This window comes from Vigna radiata, chromosome 8 (assembly GCF_000741045.1).
Source record: "Vigna radiata var. radiata cultivar VC1973A chromosome 8, Vradiata_ver6, whole genome shotgun sequence".
In the NCBI taxonomy this organism is placed as follows: Eukaryota; Viridiplantae; Streptophyta; class Magnoliopsida; order Fabales; family Fabaceae; genus Vigna; species Vigna radiata.
Genome location: NC_028358.1, coordinates 36,985,953 through 37,007,350, shown reverse-complemented (window position 1 = coordinate 37,007,350; position 21,398 = coordinate 36,985,953). Strand labels below are relative to the sequence as shown.

The 21,398-nt window shown below is 31.6% G+C and overlaps 2 protein-coding genes across 3 annotated transcripts; one reads left to right on the top strand and one right to left on the bottom strand.

Moving 5' to 3' along the window:
• Positions 1 to 6,405: 6,405 nt before the first annotated feature.
• LOC106770610 (zinc finger protein WIP6) lies at positions 6,406 to 8,385 on the bottom strand. Its single transcript, XM_014656410.2, has 2 exons — positions 7,806 to 8,385; positions 6,406 to 7,204 (listed from the first exon to the last, which is right to left on the bottom strand). Exons 1-2 carry the CDS (start codon positions 8,334 to 8,336, stop codon positions 6,779 to 6,781), a joined length of 957 nt encoding a protein of 318 aa, XP_014511896.2. The 5' UTR covers positions 8,337 to 8,385; the 3' UTR covers positions 6,406 to 6,778.
• Positions 8,386 to 17,744: 9,359 nt separating this feature from the next.
• LOC106769752 (transcription factor HHO3) lies at positions 17,745 to 20,056 on the top strand. Of its 2 annotated transcripts, XM_014655493.2 has the most exons (6): positions 17,745 to 17,953; positions 18,044 to 18,152; positions 18,288 to 18,580; positions 18,710 to 18,986; positions 19,068 to 19,144; positions 19,442 to 20,056. In XM_014655493.2, the coding sequence occupies exons 2-6, from the start codon at positions 18,053 to 18,055 to the stop codon at positions 19,811 to 19,813; spliced, it is 1,119 nt and encodes a 372-aa protein (XP_014510979.1). In that variant the 5' UTR covers positions 17,745 to 17,953; positions 18,044 to 18,052; the 3' UTR covers positions 19,814 to 20,056. The 2 variants fall into 2 exon arrangements, with proteins under 2 accessions (XP_014510979.1, XP_014510977.1); XM_014655491.2 differs by having other exon boundaries at positions 17,745 to 18,152.
• Positions 20,057 to 21,398: the final 1,342 nt, after the last annotated feature.

Sequence of the window (21,398 nt, the reverse complement as noted above, 5' to 3'; positions counted from 1 at the left end):
ATATATATATATATATATATATATATATATATATATATATATATATTAATTGTACTCTCTCCTTATCATGGAATAAGATATATAATTTTCATCATTTCTTTTCTCATAACATGAAGAAGAAAATTAATTATTGATCACTTTCCTCGGCAACCAATTTTGTTACGGCCAAGATCTTCATCTTCGTTATTGGTTTTCCTACAATTTCTTCTCCTTCTATAGTTACTCCCTCTGTTACTTTTACTTTTACATCGTTATCTTTTATGTTTTAACATTGCTTTCTAGGGTTTTTAATGAGAAACAATTAGTATTTACATTAACTAGATGTAAATAATAATGTTATTTTACTTTTTTTACCAAATGAAAAATAAAAATTAAAACTTTACTTTTTTTTTCTTATAATTAGGACTATCATATTTCTCACGTTCATTTATTTTTTTATTTACAAAAACCAGAGGTATTATATATTCAAAATGTTAAGATTATGATGATTCCTTTCTCTCAATCAGAAAAGTAAGAAATTATTTTAATTTTAAGTATATTTAATAAGTTAAATTTAGAGTAAAATTACTTTTAGTTGTACAAATTTAAAATTATTTTCAAATCTTTGTAATTTGAAAAAAAAAATCGGTTTCTTTTTCCATTTACATTGAAATGTACTAAAGTGAATATTTTTAAAGCAAATAAGAAACACGTGATAAGGTATTTAATGATGTGAACAAAATTATAATTAGATTACTAACAATCTAAGTGAGATAGAGAGATTAAAAAACTAATTTTTAAATTCTTAAGATTAAAAGACAATTTAAGTTTATATGACCAAAAGTGAATTTATTCCAAATTTAAGAAAATAGAAAACATATTCAAGCTTTTATTTTATTATATAAACAAGATCAACCCCGAATCTTTCATGCCTTTTGGGCTTTTGGTGTATATTACGCCTACTGTTTTATTCAGTTTGTGTGCTTTTATTTATTTCCTCCTCTTTTTGCATTATTCTCTCATGAGTTTTAAACTAGGAAGACAAATACATCTATAGTGGTAGGTATTATTTTAATTTGTCCCATTTTTTTTTATGTAAAATCCAAACATTAAGAGGATATGATATGGATATAAGCAATATTTAATTTTTTTAAGTTGGATATAGAAATAAGGAAGACTTTATATTTACTTCATTATATTTTTCATACTGATTCCGTATTAAATTGTTAAAAGATCTTTTATAATTTTCTTAAACTTTTTTGTTTGGTCCTATTTGAAAAACTTTTATTTTCTTGTAATTTTTTATTTAATCTCTTATATATTTTTATTATTTGGTATCAAATAAATTCACTAAAATTTTTAAGGTATTGTTTCTGTTTTCATCACAACCTTAGCTACATATTTAAAATAACTTAAATATCAAATCTATCGAATTAACTCTTTTTTTTTTGTAAAATACGTGTTATTAATATTTTTCCTTTGAATACTTTTATTTATTTATTTATTTCTGTATTACATAAAATATGTTACTATTCATTTGAGGGTTCAAATTTGTATTAACAAAATTTATTTTTAAAACAAATATTTAATTATTATTTAAGATTATGTTTAACGAAGTATGATCACGAGTTTAACCGCTATTGGGAACGATGATAAATAAATTTCCTGTTTAAAACATAAATGAAGACCAAAATAAATATAATTTTTATGAGAGAAACTAGTGTAGATTTGATTTTCTAATTCGATATGCTTGTTATTATACAACTGACATTATATAATTTTTTATCTTTACCATATGCAGACAATAACAGCTAGATATGGTTGTCGTTTTGTTTTCCTTCGGTAACAATTAAATTCCAATTATTTAAATCTTAAGCTATGATTATTGATTTTAACCTTTGTTGTTGTTTCTTACCGAGATTAAAACTAATTTTTTTCTGGATAACTCAACAATATAGCCATTGTGCCACTACTTGATGATAGGCCTGATATTGTTTGGGCCTGGGATTCATGGGCCTTGAAAAAACAAGTTATTTTCTTAGTTGGGAGCTACTCCCTACAGTACCACACCCTTCTCTTCAATTCTTTTATATTCCAAAACAAACCCTGGGTAAATTTATTTTTACTTTTATCTTTTTTAATTTAAAACCTAATCTCATTCACTCTTCCTTTCTGGTGCCGCATCTACCACATAGCCACTCATTCCTCTTTTTCCCTTTCTTCCTCTTCTCCTCCCCTTCCTCTTTTATTTTTTTTGTAATCATTTCTGTTAGCCTCACACCCCCACATAACCACTCATTTCTCTCTTTTCTTCTCTTCATGCTCTCCTCCTTTTTCTCTTTAAATTTTCATTTCGTTAAAATACTCGTGAAACGAGCGAAACTAATTGATGAACACGCATGAGAACTTGCAACGCTAGATGCCATTGACACAGGGAAATTGCATCACATGTGTAAGAATTTGAAAGTTCCAGCAACAACAAACACTCAATGCTGATAAGATTCATGGAAAGGTCTTCAAAATGTCTAGAGAGTTCCATGCGTACACATTACTGAAACCAGTTGGTGTTGTGGGACACATAACTCATTGGAATTTCCCAATACCACATTTTATATCAAAGTTGCTCACAAACACCCCTCTACGCATTGTATAACGCTCGAATGTTTTACTATGTTGTATGTGTTATGCAATGTTGGTAATATAAGGTGTATCTTTTTGCGCATGAAAAAACTAAGAGGAAAACGTTGGAGGCCACGAAAATGGGATATCCGTTAGCCTTCAACGCGGATGTCCATATCCGTCTACGGATATCCCACTTCTAATTAGCCTTCGAGATTTTTTATTTTATTTTTTTTTATTTTTGATTTATTAATTAATTTTTTTAAGTTATTTATGTGTTGATTTATTTGTAGTTGATTTAAAAATTTTTGTGCATTTATTTATGAAAAATAAAAAAAAAATTGGTATAAAAAAAATCGTTGAAAGGGTCTATGGAAATGGAAGATCCATTTGGTCTTCAACGGAGGATGATATCCGTCAACGAATATCGATATTCGTTGAAGGATTAACCGGATATGGAAATCCGTTTCAAGCTTTCCATATATCTTTTAATCATTACGTTTTCACCGAGGGACAATTGTGGAATTGGGGTGGTGGAGGAAGAAGTTGGGATGGTCTACGGAGTAACCCCTTTCTTAGTTTTCTGCAAACTCAAATTAGTGTATGCATAAGTTGTGAAATAAAAAATTTACCGAGTTACGTAAAAAATTTCTACCGATTAATTAATATTAAACACTTATTTATGAACTTAACTTTTTCATATAGTTAAATGTTTTTCAGGCCAAACTTCTATCAAATACGAGATTGTTTATTATGTATTAATTCTCTTGGACATGCGTTGAGAAGATTTGAGGAACCTAACTAGAACTCAACGTATGCGTTGAAGATTATAATGGCCAATAACATTTTCACTACTAACATATCATAATCCATAAATAACTAGAACACTACTAGGAACTACTGTTAACTAACTGGAGCACTACTGGGAATTTCATAATAAAGTATACAACATAATATATATAATACAAAATATTGAAACAAAATCAATGTGCACAGTACAAATGCACTTGGAAGTGTGACCCCTCAAAACTGCAAGACGAAGTGCGGTGGGGGAAGCCGCAAATTGATGGGCGGCTATGTAGAAACACCATTCGAACAACCGCATCCTAAACCGCAGTTCCAACTAGGTTAACTGTGTTTATTTGAAATATTAAACTAACCTGGACAAACTCTTTCTTCTTCCTCCTCCTCCAATGTCCACAGCATCATCACCAAAGATCACCACCATCACGGATCAAAATCACCAATGTACAACCTCTCAACTCAAAACAATAAAATAGTAAAAGTGAAGTGAAGGAAATGCTAGTAAAAATGAAGTCAATAAAATATTACTGTGAATGATAGGAACCATGTAGGTTTGGGTTTATACTTTCAAACAAGATTATTAATAATTGGGAAAATTATTAGTGATTAAAATATCATTAAGTAATGATTAATTATGTTTTAACTTTATTAAATAAAGAACAAATATATAAAATTGAAGGTGAAGGAAGAAAGAGGTGAGGTCCAGCTATCATCTCTCTATAAATGATAATAATATTCAGATATTAAATTTGTTGAGATAAGATAGTCAAAAGATTGTTAAAATTGTCCGCTTTATGATTGAAAAGGTAAAAACGCTTAGAGACCCGAAACGTGGTTGCATGATTGCAGTATAAGAAGTTCTGCAAAACTGTCCATTATGCTAATTGCATGCATGACATCCTCTTAACGTTCCTTAACTTCACTTCTCTTATTCCTAACCTAACACATTGTTGCGTGTAAAAGCACCTCATATCATATCCCTCTACATAACCATATTCATTATCTCCTCTCTCTTTTTCATTAATCTATTCTTTTTAAGAAAAATAATGTATACTATAACCATTCTCTTTTTCGAACACTATGCCCCAGTTTACCTTAACACCTTTAAATAATTTTCCTATTCCAACATTATCCCTACAAGAGCCCATGCGTATTTTTCGAATGAACCTTGTGGATTGACATCCTATTGTTTTTTTTTTTTTTCATTAGATGAAAATGATGTTTGAAAATATGAAATAAACGCATTAAAGGAAAAAGGCGCACTTTCAATTTCAAGATGCAAGATCGAGCATGCACGGTACATATACATATACAACATTTAATGATCTTACCTAGGTTTTTGCAACCTTTCTTTATGCTTCGTTTTCAATCAACTTTTGATGTAAAAAAAAAAAAAAAAAGGAAGAAAAAGGAAAAGGTAAAAAGGCTTCAACGCAAGAGGCATGAGAGCCTCGACCAAAGAACACTGCCGAGAATAACCATGTTAAAAATATTTTTAAAAAGATAATACAAATAATTTTTTATTTAATCAAGGATTGAAGATAAAGAAAGTAATTGTTGTTGAAGTCCTTGATATGGAAATTCGAAAAGATGAATATAATAATTAATGATATTTTAGTTTGAAGGGTATAATAGAATGTGTGAAAAAGAATAGGTAGGGGGGGTTAAAAGGTAAAAGAGGGAGGTAATGATGGTAAAAACAGAGTGTCTGAAAAATGTTTGGTAGTATGAGTTTGTATTTGGTCTGAAAAGGCAAAAGAAAGGCCTTTGGGTGAAACCCCAGAAGCAGCAGCAGCACGTATCAGTGTGCCTCCATCGTATTCCTCACCCCTACTTCTACTTTACAATAAAATCAATAACACATTAACTTTCCAGAAACTGTTTCACTTCAAAAACATATTTATAAAAATAAAATAATATTTTTCTCAATTGATTATTAATTCACTTGCACCATCATAATATATTCCTGTCAGAAAACAATATATTGTTACCCTATGATAATTAATTTGTCCTCCCTTTTCGTATAGTATTTTCAAATGTGACTGCAATTAGGCCTACCACTTTTACTGCTTTTTTTAAAGTGTAAAAAATAGAAAAACGTTTTTTCTATACTAAATATACCACTTCACAAATGATTTTTAAAGCTGTTTTAGTAATTAAAAAATTAACTTTTTATTTGTAAGAAAAAAATATTTTAAAAGATAAAATGTGTGTAAAAATTTGTTACAAGTCAAAATAGTAGTATTCTAAAATTTATGTTATATAAATTCTTTAAAATGTGTGATTGAAGTAATTTGCGACAATCCTCACTTTTGCTAGGCAGTGATAATTTCACATTGTAAATTTTCTATTATTTTCAATCTTGAACTTTCAAAAATTATTATTTTACTATAATATTATATTTATATTTATTTTTATCATGTTAATATAATATATGATCATCAGAAACCGGAGTCAAATGGACGTAGAAATAAAGGTGGTATCGAACAATTTCTTTCTTTCTTTTTTTCTATCTAATAATATTATGATAAATAAGTACGTGTTATTAATTATTTTTGTAACTTATAAGATTTAAATATATATTACATAGATAGATATGGATTAAAACTACAATATTGATGGAAACTATAAACATAGAATGATCCATTTAAGTAACTAATGATATCCCTTCTCCTTTTTATATATTTTCTCAAATAGTTATTTTATTTTTTGTTACTATTATATTGACACTCAACAAATTTTATCATACACTTTACATTTTCTATTTTACTCTCCAATCTTTTTTTTTAAATATACAAATATTTTTTTTAACGAATAAATACTTCTAAAAATGAGTTCTCTAGTGTAAAAAAAACACTTTTTTAAATATTTTTCTCTTCTAATTTACACAAAACAAACTTGGTATTTATTCTGATTCTTTTATATAGATATTTGTCGCATATTTTTGACTTAGCACAGGGATGTTTAAGTAATATAATTTATGCAGTAAAATGGTTAGGGTGTATGAAAATGTAAAGTAAAGAACAATGGAGTCTGTGTCTGCTCTAGCTGCATGTCCTTTTTCTCATCTCGTCTGCACTCAGACTCACTGATTACACTCCAGTCTCGAGTACCCCCGTTAAGTTACACTTTCTCTCTCTCTCTCTCTCTCTCTGAATATCTCAGCAAAAGTAGCATCGAAAGAAAACGTCCTTTTGAGTTGATAAGACTGCAACTTGAAACCTTTAATGCAAGAACCTTAGCTTTCATTTCACTGTTTGTCTCGCACTCCTTTTCTTCCACGTACCACAGACAACGTACAATCTTTTAATGGATCAATCCAAGTCCTAGTTAAAACCAAAAATAAAACCCTACCATACACCTACCTTGTATTATTTCAAACTAAATACACCATTTCACTCCCATCATCTGCTCTTTCTTCTCCCAAGCTGCTGTGTGGAGCATGCCCTTTGCCAAATGCACGGACATGGTCTTTCAGGGACCGCTTGTGCTTGAAATCAGAACCACAGATGCAGAACCAAAGCCTCCCACAATTCTTCTCGTGTGTTCTCCAATCACCTCTCACTGCAAATGCCTTTTTACATTTTCTGCACTCGAATGGCTTCCCTCCGTGCTTCCTCTTGTAGTGTGTTTGGAGGGTCCTGAAATCCTTCAGTGGCCTTGACCTTGGATAGTTTATGTTGTTTCTGCAACCCTCTTCACAGCAGTAGCAGGGCAGCCTCAGCATTGAAGAACCTGCTTTTGACCCTCTCAATGACTCCGACCCTTTCCTATACTCTGATCCATGTCCCCACATATGCATCTATATTTGTAACAATGTATTACACCACCTCATCTCATATTAGTTACATCATAATCTTAATATATAAGAATAAGTCTTTCTTCAGACCAAAATAACGCCCAGCAAAACACCCCAGTTCTGCTTTGCATTGGGTGAATTTTTAAAATATAATATACATGAACACACTGGACATTGATTTGAGATGTTGGATAAGAAAACAGTTTACAATTTACATATTTTTTAATGTTATTTAATCGTATGTTCGTATGATAATTACTCCAACTTTTACGCTAATTAACTAACACTGTTACAACTTCTACTAGCTTGAATTTTGATGGTTGATATGCAATGAAAGACTTCTTTGATTTTTCAAATGACATGATTTTAAATTCCACTTTCAACAGAAAAGGCAAGGGTTTAACTTTTTTAGTGCGTGTATATACTACTTTTTATTAGCAAGAGGGTCTAAAGGTCTCTGCAGTGTTCGTATATATATATGTGTGTGTGTGTGTAAGACTTTAACGATGGGAAAGTACTATTTTGAGATTATTAATCTTAGTTTATTAAATGGTTAGTATGATGAATTTAGAAAAATAGTTGAGTTTGAGTGTTACGGACTGACCTGCATGTTGTTGAAACGGGTGAAGGTTTTGTTGCAGACTGTGCAAGAGAATTGAGTGGGTCCAATAAGGATTTGCTGAGTAGTAGGGATCCAATATCGGGCATGAGTCGGAGTGGAAGAAGTTTTGGTAGCGGTTGTGGGAAGGCCGATGTGGAGGGCAACTGTTACAGCAGTGGGGTCATCAGAGGTAGGGTTTTTCTGATGACCACGCACGGTAGTAGTGTGTTTTGGGTTAAGGACTTGGGATTTGTGGTGGCAAGGAGGGCCAAGCGAGAGGGAAATGGAATCTTCATTGCCAACCTCGTCAGCTTCTAAGCCGGCACTATCACTGCCACACGAGGATATGCAGGAGAAAGAGTATGTTTTCTGCATGGAGATATGGTTCTTGGATATGGACAATGGAGATAATATTATAAGACGAGAAAGAAAGAGAGAGAGAGAGAAAGAAGTGAGGGAGAGGGTTGAGTTTTCTACTGAGAAATTGTAAGTGAAGAGGGACAAGAAAAGGCCATAAATAAACAAATTTTGCATGTGTCTGTGTTTTGCTTTTATTCGTTAATTAATAATAATTGAAGACATAGAAATTCGACAAATTTTCTTTTATTATTACATTATATTACTTAAGTTTAGAGTAATCAGTACCATTAAGATACCTATCGGTTAAAAAAGAGTTTTGTGTGGTGGTTTTTCTATCTAAGGGTGGTTTTTATGAACAGAAAAAAAAATAGAAATGATATTTGAAATAGTTTGGAAGTTATAGTGTGGTGGGTAGAATAGAGAAAGGAGGAAGGTAGAGTAGAAGTATGAGGAGGCACGTGTGGGGTGTGTAGGCGCACGTGGAATGAAGGAAAGTATAAGGATGATAAGGAAATGTGGATCTTGACATGTTTGGAAATGGAGTAGAGACAGAAGCAGGAAAGGGAGAAGTGAGTAGGAAGAGGCAAAGCATGTAATAGTGAACTGAAATAGTGTTTGGGTACAAATTTAATTTCAGGAGTCACAGACGCATGTGCAAGTTAATTTTCTTTCACGGTATCACTTACAGTTACCATCTGTCTATGTATCACCCGACCTTAACTCATTAATTGCTGTTTTCATAATAATAATAATAAAGTTTTACACAGTAATAATGTTACTCACGCAAAAGGGTTTGACATAAAACTGCACAGGAATCTAGGAATCTACTAGATTGCTGCTCACAGTGGTTGAAAATTCGCATTAGATATAAAGCAAAAATACATCATATAATAATGGAACAGCCTTTCAGTTCAATATTGATTTTCATCTCTCCCTCCTCATGCACTCTGCATCAATTACCAAATCAATACATATCAAATTTTCTTGTCTCCCCTTTCTTAGTTGCTTAAAAAAGGTTTTAAAAATTTATAAAGAAAGAATGTTTATTGAATCTGAAAAATATTTTAAAAAAATTAAGAATTTTAATACAGCCATTGATAGTGTGTGTAACTCATTCAATTATTGACTTAAAAGCTAACTGTACCAAAAGCTTTAGATTTGTTTGGACATGATGACAATTTATTCTTGGGTAGCATAGCATCTCTATGATTCATTGCTCTTCTTTCGGCATGTTTAATCAACTTTCTCTCTCTTTTTTATAAGAAATTCATCTGCAGAGACACAGAGACCCAAAAGTGAGAGTGAGTGTGCGATGGTACAGTCTCTTTCCATATCAGACTGAGACAGTAAACACACAAAACTATAAGTGAGAGTGGTAATATGAACAGAGCAAGTAGACATGGAGAACTGTAGAAGACGAGGCGTGTGTTCCTCTCTCCCACTTAGTTATTACCAATGAGATTGTGATGGCGATGTAAAAGTACTGCATCTAATCAAACTCGACTCTTTCAACTTTTAACTATTCCAATTCCTATCAGTATCAAATCTTTACTGCATGTGTACACCATCTTAATAATGTTCATTCTAATGTAAATGGTGATCATAAATTTGTGTGTATAGGTGCATGCATGGCGTGGATAAACATAATATTGAGGATATATAAAATGGTGAATGTGTTGGGGGAGTATTGTCCGCTTTTGGGCCAAATCTTCACGAATTTGTTTTTGGTATCCGTTTCCAAAAGGTTTCTTATTAATGAAGATATCTATATATATATATATATATAAAGGACAAGAGGTGATACATTGAGGCAACTGTTGTATATAATAGCTCTGATACCATGTTAGAAGTTTATTTTAAATCTAATTCAATTTCACAAAATCAGTTTGTAAAATAAGATTTATATCCACTTATATACTATGAATTAGTCATATTTCTACTCGATGTGAAACTTTCGTGGCATTCCAATATTCCAATACTCGGAAGGTGGAGAAAATTGAAAGAGTGGAACATTAATGGGGTGAAAATAAAGGGGGGTGATGGTAGGGCCCTGTGTTTGATTGGACATAGCCCTAAAACTTGGAATCTTTGTGGAACTGTTGAAGCATCTCATCAATGGAGGATTGACATTGGGTTAATTAATTCAGGGGTGATCCACCACAACTAAAAAAGGTGGCGAAAGGGTCAGGTGGAAGTTCCAATTTGGCCGATCTACTCTCCTTTAAGTATACCCACTGCATGCCTATACAATAATATCTCCTAGCCTCTGGGTTCTTCTTCTCCTTTACTCTACCTTCATCACAACAACAAACACATACTCATTAACAAAATTTCTCCACCCTACCCTACTGCACAACACTTCACTGTTTCAATCCATTTACTTCATAGAAATAAATATAAATAAATCTCATTTTCTTCAAGTACAAATTCTTAACAATTAATACTGTTGTGGGGGAGAAAATAATTTATGTTGATTTTATAATGACTGAGTAAACAAAATCCTCTTTAAGCTAGTTTAGATCTATTTCTCGAAAAATATATGTTACAAATTTATATTTAATTATTGAGTTAAATATGTTTTTGATTTTAAACATTAACACAAACTTTAAATTCGTAAATGTCCGAGATATTTTAATACAGTTTAGTTCCTCTTTTAATGTCTGAAGTCTTTCACATATCCCTCTTTTAATGAAATCATTTGGAGATTTCATGTTGAAACTGAAAGTTTCTATCAAAGTAAAAGATGAAGAAACAAGTTCCAAAAAAAAAGATACACTTTAGTCTGAAGACTGAGTTAGAAAATTTTGAAGTGTGGTGACTTTAATTTCACGAAGATCATAATATTTTAACAATTTTTTTAATAATTTTTGACATTGAATTATAAATTATTATTTTATTAGTTTATATATTTAAAAAGGATTAAATTATTACAGAAATGATTAAATTATCATATAAGTGATTATAAAAAAGTTGTAAAAAAAAAGTTATTAAGAAAACATTTTTCTTTTATGGAACTTGGCTTTCGAAAGTCCAATATAAATCTTGACTATGTCGTTCTTATTTCTTTTTATGACATCTCATGATATAAATTTTTCTAACCAATATATTAATAAACAAATTTGTAGCTGCAGATCATTGAAGGAAGATCTATAGTGGATCCCATGGAAGAAGTGTGTTCTTTTTAGAAAAATAATTGTAAGGTTCGAATTTTTCATATTTTATGAAAACTTTTTTGTAAATCTTTTCCAGAAATTTGTAGGAAAAATACTTTTGATTATTTTTATTACGAATTTTGATCCGTATTAATTATCGTCAAATTTAAAAATTGACAAAATTATTTTACTTTTATATGAAAAATATTTGCAACAATTTTTTTTTCGAAAACAAATTCGCAGCAATTTTTCCTGTGAAAAAAATCAATTTAAATTTCGTAAGTAATTTTTTTGTGTGTTTTAAATTTACAAGTAATTATTCCTGCGAAAATAAAATTGTTAGTATATTTTTTATTAATAATTTTGCAAAAAAAATATAAATAAAATTTAAAAATATATCATTTTTTATTTTTATATTATTTTTCAAATAGAAAATAACTTATAAAGAATTTATTTATTTTACTATTATTAATACTTAAAAATAAATTATGAAAATAGTACTTAAAAGACATAAATAAATACAGTATTGATGATAGGCAAATATTTTCATCATCAATGTCTAAAAGCAATTAGTAAATCATATTGAAAACATTACATAAATTAAAGAGTAATTTAAAACCATTCGTGGATATTTAAAATAAATAGTTGAGTAAATTTAAAATATTAATTATTGTACTTGTTTCCTTCTCACAGAATTTGTCAATTTGTTAATTACAAACTCCATAGTAGAATAATGTTTGGGATACACATGCTGACGTTTAATAAAATTATTGTAGTATCTACCCTGTACAAACTCCAAAGAATCATTTTTCAAAAATTTAAGATAAACCTTAGTATCACCAGCTGGTGGCTCCTCCCTAGCAAGTGCAAAATAAAAAAGCTTTGGCACATCTTCATCCAGGAATACCTAGAGAATTAGCATAGAAATTGTTAAAAGCAGAGAAAAGTTTTCCAAAGAAGAGGATCATAAGCTTTGCTGAAAACATGAAACTCTAAGATTTTGTTCGGCATGTATTCATACACGAGTAGTCTCTCGATGCCTCTTTCGTCATCCAAAGCACAGCGTCCAATAAGCTTGACCAGACTTGGGTGTTCCGGAATGCCAAGAAATTCAACTTCAGTCAATCATTACTCATGAACATACAACATGGAAGAAGGAAAACACAGTGATTCAATTCAACGTTGATATTTCAGCAAAGTTGCTAAGGAACATTTTTTTGGTAGATATCGGATATGAATCATGCTTCATTTCACACAAACTCAACAGGTAGACCAATAAAAACCCTACATCTCATGTATTTATCTCAAAATAAACAAATTCGTGATGATCACGATCGCAAATTTTTGTTCAATTACAGAATCGAAACAAGCCAACTGTAGAAATTGTGATCGATATACCTTGAGCATGTGGTTACGGCAGGGTGAATGTCAATCCGAGACTCTTTGACGGTTGCAGAGTCACCGGATTCCTTCTCGTGCTCGTGGCGGACCTACATTTCGTGAGGTTGAAGTCGAAGTCCAATGAAGGCGTGCTTTCCACGACTGTCCTCAATCTGAAGGACGAAATAGAGCGACGAATCGAGGGCCGACTCATTGCACTCTCGCACTGACGAGAGTACATGAAGCATGCGACAAAAAGGTCACCGAAATTCTAATCCTTAAGGCTGATCTTGCAACAACCTCGTCAAGCTCTTGTCAGACTGGACCCACTTGCCCACCGGAGAAGGTGCTCGACGGCGGGATCTTGGAGCGAGACCTGACGAACCAACAAAGACATACAAAATCTAATTATAAATGTTTTTTTAAATGTAAAATTTTACCTTATTTACATCATTATCCCTTGTTAATTAATTTTTACAAGAAAATATTCAATAAATAACTCTTGATGTTTGCTCCAAATCTCTGTTAGCAAGAAAATATTATATAATTAACATATATGATGAGATTGTAATCTATCTGCGAATAATTTTACATAAAAAAGTTTAGAAATATTTCAAGAAATTAAATCACTATAAAATTCCTAAATATTTCCTGCAAAATACATTTTATATGAAAAACCAAATGAATTTCATGTTAGAAAATTGCGTATTTTCATGCGTAGAAATATCTATAAGAAAACTAGATTTCCTGCCAAATTCTTTTTCCAAGAAAATATACCTGAAAAACTTTAAAAAATCTGCGACTTTCCTTGCAAATTTTAATCCGCGAAATCAAATAAAATGAAAAATGAGCAAAACTCCAGAAAATTTGGCAAGAATTTTATGCAAAATAGTTTTGCAAAAAAAATTGGTAATAAGTTTTTGCAAATTAATATCTATAGCAAAATTTATAGGTGTCTCCTTAGTACAAATTGGCAGGAAATATACATTTTCTTTTAGTAGTGGTTTACCATACTTACGTTTACATGGAAATATCCATTTTTTTTAGTGAAAAATATATTTTTAACAATTTTTTTTATAATTTTTTTATAATTATTTATGTAATAATTTATAATTAGTCTGTTTGAAATATCTAAATCAATAAAATAGGGTGTTAAAAGTTATAAGAGTATCATCGTCTTTTTTTAGCAGTGGTTTACCGTACTTAAAAAGAACTTTTTCCTTTCCTTATTTGTTAGGTTAATTTCTGTTACACACCGAAAACCCCAATAGTAGGCTGTCAGTCTACCTAGCGCCCTCAAGTTACATGTCAACCCATCAAACCATGTGCGTAGACCTCATGTATTGTCAACTAGACAAATGCACACACAATTCCCATCTCAATACAAAATTAATGATTTCTTCTATTAAATTCATTTAATTAGTACCTAATATTATATATATATATATATATATATATATATATATATATATATAACTTTTTTATGTTTCGGGTCCTTCTTTTTACCTTTCACTATATTTCTATAAATTGTAAAATGAATAAGAAAAGTTATGAACAAAGACTATACCATTTCTTCATCTACTAATTTTCCTTCATCCTGAACTTGTCCTTTACAAAATAAATTAGTATTGTATAGACAGATTATTTTTTTACAATTATGTTAGTATTTATAGTTAAAGATTTGGTCAAAATGGAACTAATGTGAAAAGTAAAGTTAAAACTTTAAAGTCATATCTACATAAATTTAATAATGAGTTTTTACATAAATGGATCTCTATATTGGGTCATTAGTTCAATAATTATTTTACTTAGTTATGATATGTAGTTAGTTTTAACTAAGTTACATGATTCATCGATGTCTTTGGTTGATACAATTAAATTTCGGTGGATGACACCAAATTTTAGTGAATAATACTTAACCCATAACTTGATGAACACATATATTAGCAAATGGTGCTTGATATTTAATTGGGAGTATGCAATACTCGACACCTATCACTTGTCATAGTGTATTATATTGTAAAAAATCTGACAATATTATGAACAAAATTTTTCGAGACATGTAGATCACCGTTCTTTAAAACTTATCCACAGTGTGTTACGTAAGTCCATAAGATACAACAGAAATTTCTCATAAATTTACGAGATCTCAAAACTAAAAAAGAAAAAAACCTCTAAAAAGAATAAAAGAAAAAACTAAGATTTTATAGGAGGGAAAAGAGAAAAAGAAAAAAAAAAAAGAGAGAATGAGAGGGTGAGAGGGTGAGAGGGTGAGAGAGTTGTTTTTGGTTTTGCTCTTGGACTGAAATATATGCTTTATTTATAGAGATGGGAATCAATCTCGAGGCACATAACTTGCAAAAAAATTCCGCAAGGAATTCTTGTGAAAACCATTTTAAGCAAATAACAAAAAGGAACGTGAAGAAACGGTGCCTTCACTGACGGGAAAAGATTTTGGAATCCTGAGCCTTTCAATTTGAGCATGCAATGTTGAAAAAGTTGTTTTCTCTTGTAAAAATTTGTAATATATAAGTTTTTTAACAACATATTATACTTACTATTTTGAAGGACAGATCTTCGATAAACAAGTATATTCTTTACAAGGTAGTTGGTGTCCGATAATCAATATACAACCTATATTGAGTGTAAGGTAGTTGATATCTAATATGATGTGTTTGAGAGGGAGCTTTAAATCCATTGAGGAGGGAAGATGAATGGCTTAAAGGCATAGAAGATGTTTTAAGAAGGGAAGAAAATCCATGGATTGAAAGAGTACAGACAGAAGCACTGTTGCTGCTGCATCACTATGCTTTGTGAATTTAGTTCATCACACACTTCAATGTAAGAAAGCCGAAGATAACTTTGCCATTTTCTTCTTTCTCCACTAACCTTACACTGTCATCATCATTCATCTCTCTTATAATAAATGCTCTCTCTTACAATAAATTTAAACCAAAAAGGACAATTCCTATATCTTATAATTACACCAAAAACATTTTATCTTACCATTTTAAAAAATTTTGGAGTGCAGGAAGAAAACACTGGAATGCATGAAGAAGCCCTCAGTAGATTACCATTATCGGGCTCAAACATAGTGATGGGCCTGATCCAAATCATAGACCCATTGTTGCAACTAATAAGCGATAGCTAGGAATTTGCTGGGTCTATGAATAGACCTTTAATGGAAACGTGTTGCTTCTCAGCCACAGAGAACATAGTCAAGCAACCTATCTCTTTTATCCTACTTTTCTCCTTCTTCTAATAAGCATAATTTTAGTTCTTTAATCTTCTTTCATTTTTGAAAACACTACGATAATCAAACGCTTTTTTTCTCCTACTACAAAACTGTATTTAAATATATTTCTAATTTCTAAAATTTAAATACAAAATTAAAATTCCTCTCAATACTAAAATTTTATTACAATTTAGTTTCTAAATTTAAAATTAAATATATAGTCCCATCATATTCATCGTCCAAATTTAAGGATAAAACTATCAAAGTCTAACATGAAAGTGTAGAGTGACGCTTAATTCGTCCCCAAAGAATTATATCGTACTCCAACATCACATGCCGCAAAATTAGAAGAAAATGATACACGTATTCTAAGCTAGCTAGCNATTTTTTTTTTTTTTTGTATTTATTTAAGAAGCAATGGAATAGAATAAAAGTAATTTGTTGCATACGGAAAACAGCAGTGATAGTTAATTTGTTCTTATTCATTTCCCAAAGAAGGCAGATTCTTTACAAATTGAAGGTGACAAAGGAATAGGTGTATTAATAGCCACTCGAAATTTTAATATTCATATTCCCTCCTCACGATTGAAACGCTGATTCTGTATTGGTGGCCACTAGTTGCTGCTGATACTATAATATTTTTAATAAAAAGTTTTATTATTTTTTTTAAGATGAAATAGGTGGTTCGAATGAGAAATTTAAAAGGTTATTAAATATAATTTGATTATTTAATCTTATATTGTTTCGAATTTTTAATAAAAAATAAAAATTGCAAAATAAGATGCGGCGATTTCATCTGGGAAGGAAACATGTGTTAAAAGATTATCTGGATTACGTGGCAAGTTTAAGATAATAGGAAGTGAGTTAGAGGAAAAAGATAAAGAAAATCATGTGAAATGATTGAGATGATTCTTAAATATTTTATGATAGTCAGGAACAGCTGGTACTAATAGAGAAGATAGAGATAGAATGAATGAGATGTTGTAGAAGAAACTCTATAATACAACACAACACTCAACACAACAAATTAAGGATTGACTATTCATAACTAAGGTTGTCCATTCAACTATCTCAAAGGCCAATTTCAATCTCCATTTCTTTTCACATCTCTTCTATTGCAATTCCACAAATTACATCTTTCATTTTTAAATATTAATAAACATCTTATTTAATTATTGCCATCAACTAATTTTTCTTCTAAAATGCGATATTTAAGATGTTAAATTTATGACACAAACTCACTTTTCATAAGATAATCCATTTAATATTAAAATAGAAAGGTTAGCAGAAAAAAAAAAATAAAAATAAAGGATGGAAGAGAGAGTTGTTGATCTTATCCTTAAACCACAACAGTGATTGGTGAAGAGACAGAGACAAAAGACTTTAAAGAGCACAATTTAAACGCCCATGAAATACCTCTCTCTCCATATATAGAAATTTCAAATTATTAATAGTATTTATTCATCTTCCTTGTTTGAGAGTAATTAAAAATAATTTTTTATTAAAAATGTTTAACCATTTTATTTTACTTAAAATGAATTCAGGAATTCTTATATTAGTTTGTGAATTAAAAACAATGCGATTAAGTTAAACTTAAGAGTTATAAAATTAACTACAATATTTTGGTTTTATTTTAGAAAATTTATATATTTATTTTATACCCAGCAGTTTTATTATCTCGTTCTTTTTTCAAAACTAGAAACAATTTACCCCCTACCCAGAGGAGAGCAAAACAAATGAAAAAACAATATAAAAAAAGCATCAAAGATTCTGTATGCGACGCCCCGACCGCGATATTTTCCCGAGCTGTTGGTTTCAATTCAATGTCTCGTTTTCTCGACCCATCTCTCTCTCTTCCTCTTTTGTTGGGAATTTTCTTTTTTCTTTTTAGTTTTTCCAATTGTTTTCCTTGCTTGGTTTACAAGTCTATTTTATTATTCCAAAATTTGATTCCAAGATCCCATATTCTTCAATGAGAAGCTCTCTCCTCGCTCCTTTCTGCTTCCATAAAACGCCATTTCCTTGTATATCTCTTTTCCCTCTTCTTTCTGTTTTTCTACTTTACTCCACCACCTTGGCTTCCATAAATGTATTTCTTCACTGAGAAAATGCAGCGTTTGAAGATGGGGTTTCCTGACTACATCCAGGCATTGGAAGAAGAACGCCGTAAGATTCAGGTCTTCTGCAAAGAGCTTCCTCTTTCCTTCGAGCTAGTTACTCAAGGTGACCCGCCAAACAAACAAACCATATCCTTTTGTTGCTTTCTAGACGATTATAAAGTTTCCTCCTTTATTTTCTGGGTTTGTTTGCTGAAAGGTTTTTGGTTTCTGGGTTTTCTTGTTTTTATTATGTTTGCAGCCATTGAAGCTTGCAGACAACAATTGTCTGGCACCACTAGCGAGTACAATTTGAATGGTCAGTCGGAGTGTTCGGAGCGGACAACATCATCGGAAGGACCAGTCTTGGAGGAGTTCATTCCGATCAAGAAAAGGGCATCATCATCCCCCTGTTGCGATGAAGATGACGAAGACTATGAACAGCATTCTCTCAGGCAAACGGTTTTAAATGAGGATAATAAGAACAATGATAAGAGGAAATCCGACTGGCTCAGATCTGTTCAGCTGTGGAATCCAGATCCCCCAGCTGAGGAGGTAAAAAGACCAAAGCTTAATTGTGAATTTGCCATTGTTTGAATAAATTTTGTGCTTTGTGTAGAAGATGTTTGTTAATTGACTATTTTCCTTTTTGTGTATGCAATTTCCTTGGAAAAAATTGTTCAGGATGCGACTAAGAAAGTTCCTGGGATGGAATTGAAGAGAAGTGGGAGTGGTGGTGGTGCTTTCCAGCCATTCCACAAGGAAGAAAGAGCTGCAAAGGCAACTGAAACATTGTATAAAGCACCCTCTTCAACCCGGGTAGCTGCTGCGAGTTCTAGCGCCGGAGAACTCACCCCAGAAAAAAATCAGAATGAGGGACAGAGAAAGCAGCGCAGATGCTGGTCTCAGGATTTACACAAGCGCTTCTTGCATGCCCTTCAGCAGCTTGGGGGTGCAGATTGTGAGTATCTTAACCAGTTTTGATTGTTATGTCATGTGCTTGGGATGTCACTATAATTGCCTATTTTCGTGGTTTCTGCAGCTGCCACACCAAAACAAATCCGAGAGCTAATGAATGTTGACGGTCTCACAAATGATGAAGTGAAAAGCCATTTACAGGTATGTTAGGTATATATATGCTGTTTGTATTCCAATTCCCAAAGATTGGTTATCAAAATTAACTTAAGCTGGTAGAATCGCAATCTTGGTCTTTTCTATTGTAATTTCCATTGTCTAGTCTAGTCTCCCCGGTGTGGAATCGTTAACTGTTTGTTATTGTTTCCTTAACCCTCCCCTCCAGTTTTAAGGGGGTCCAAACTAATTAAGTTTTTTGTTTCAGAAGGTATGGTAAATATTCTTGAGATCCAGCTTTCCATATTCTGAATCATACTCTAAATTTTTCTGTGTTTCGGACAGAAATACCGTTTGCACACCAGAAGGCCAAGTCCCTTGGTTCACAACAGTTCCAGTCCACAAGCAGCGCCTTTTGTCCTTGTAGGGAACATTTTTGTTCAGTCACCAGAATATGCTGCTGTAGCTACCTCAACAGCATCAAGAGAAGTGACCACAGTTACAGCACCTGCTGGAGTTTATGCACCAGTGGCCACACATCCTACGCCTGTTTCACAACCATCAGCCGATTCAATTAAGAAGCCACAGTTTAAGAAATTTAAGCATTCTGAACATTCAAATTCAGATGAAAGGGGTCATCACAGTGAAGGAGCTGTTCATTCAAATTCCCCTACATCATCCTCCTCTACACACACCTCTGCTTCCCCTAGCTATTAAGTTTATAATGTTGCACAAGTTTTGTTACCAAATTGCTGTAGAAAGTCCTTTGATATTTCCTTCTGACGTTTTTTTTTGTACTAAAATTATCTTTACTCCTGTTATATGGGATTTAAATCAGAGGTAAAATACACAGTGACAGTTTTGATGTTAAATAAGTCCACCCCACCCTCATAGCTGGTTACCATGTTATCTCCTTGCACAGAAGGTGAATTGAAATTTCAAATTTTAAATTTGGAAGCATGTCAATGTTTCAATTGGTACTTCTTGAGATTGTGACTAATTAAAAGTTTCTAGTCTGACTTAGTCATACTCCTTCCACATTGAGCAAATTCCTAATCACACCTATGTACTTGTGTTGGTGATGCGTTATTTTAGTGGTCCACCTAAGCATCTACATTGGTTTGGTTGATTGGTTGTGGTTAGAATTAATGGGTTAGAGTTGTAGCATGATTTTTCTTAAGGAGGATCTAAGAATATCCAACGGAATATGCAATGAACATTACCTACACAGGACAAAAAGAGATGCAGACATGTGTCAGTTGTGAAAGGGCCAAATTCAGCATCTCTGAATTACAATATTGCTAAAGACCTTCCTTGATTTAAAAAACGGTCTGTTATGATATTAATTGGGTTATGACCAAATACTATTGAGGAATATTAATGATTACAGCAATGGTTAGGTTCTGCCGGATAGTCCTCATTAATTATTTTGGCCCTTGTTTCTTCTTTTGGAGTGAGCCAACTGACCTTGCGAGTTGGACAAGAGATTGCCAAATAAGCAAAGGTACTACTCAAAGTTTCCACACATATTCAAGCCATTTGCACTGCAGGATTCTGCTCTCGATTCTTCTAAATTTGATTCTCATTGAACTACTATTTTTGTCTTTACTTGGCAAAATATGGCTAGAGACAAACATTCATAATTAAGGACGGGTTAAAATAGTTTCCTTTTTTTTTTTTAATTTTCACCGACTTTTCATTTTTTTTCTTTAAATTTATATATTTCTCAAATAAAGTTAATTTTCTTGACCTTTGGAAGAGTTGTTTGCAGGGGCCACAAGCCTAACAGAAACAAAGAAAATGAGACAATCACCCACTAAACGGTTCTCACCAAAAGATAAAATTTTAAAAAAATCCACTGAACGTGTTAGCAGCAGCGCCATTTCCTAGAATGGAAGCTATGCATGACTGTGATATGGTTCTTAGTATATAATATGTAATACAAAACCATTCATATAGTACATTACACTTTCAAGGCAATTCATAATTTTGCTTTACATAATAGTAATACTGAAATCACAGCCTATAGTACCATGCATACTATTCAGATCACTAGAATTAATTGACTCTAGCAGTTTTTTATTTAATTCATGATATACCACTAGAATTTGTTATTATATTAAGAATAACTCAAACATAATATGAACAAACAAAAAGTTGCAGTACATTATTAGGTATGATAAAGAAGTACTTAGTTTTTTTAATTAATTAGCTGGTAAAACTACTTCTATTTGAAAGTGGAACTCCATTGAAGATCACTAGAATCTTTCACAAGATTACTTACCCCTGAATAGTAAATGAT

Bases quoted from the DNA above. Each gene is read 5' to 3' on its own strand.
- LOC106770610 (XM_014656410.2), bottom strand. From the start codon at position 8,336: ATGCAAAATTTGTTTATTTATGGCCTTTTCTTGTCCCTCTTCACTTAC. The intron at 7,205-7,805 runs GTCAGTCCGTAA...TTACAAATATAG, and splicing joins CCCGTTTCAACAACATGCAG to ATGCATATGTGGGGACATGG.
- LOC106769752 (XM_014655491.2), top strand. From the start codon at position 18,017: ATGTATTTCTTCACTGAGAAAATGCAGCGTTTGAAGATGGGGTTTCCT. The intron at 18,581-18,709 runs GTAAAAAGACCA...AAAATTGTTCAG, and splicing joins CAGATCCCCCAGCTGAGGAG to GATGCGACTAAGAAAGTTCC. The intron at 19,145-19,441 runs GTATGTTAGGTA...TGTTTCGGACAG, and splicing joins AAGTGAAAAGCCATTTACAG to AAATACCGTTTGCACACCAG.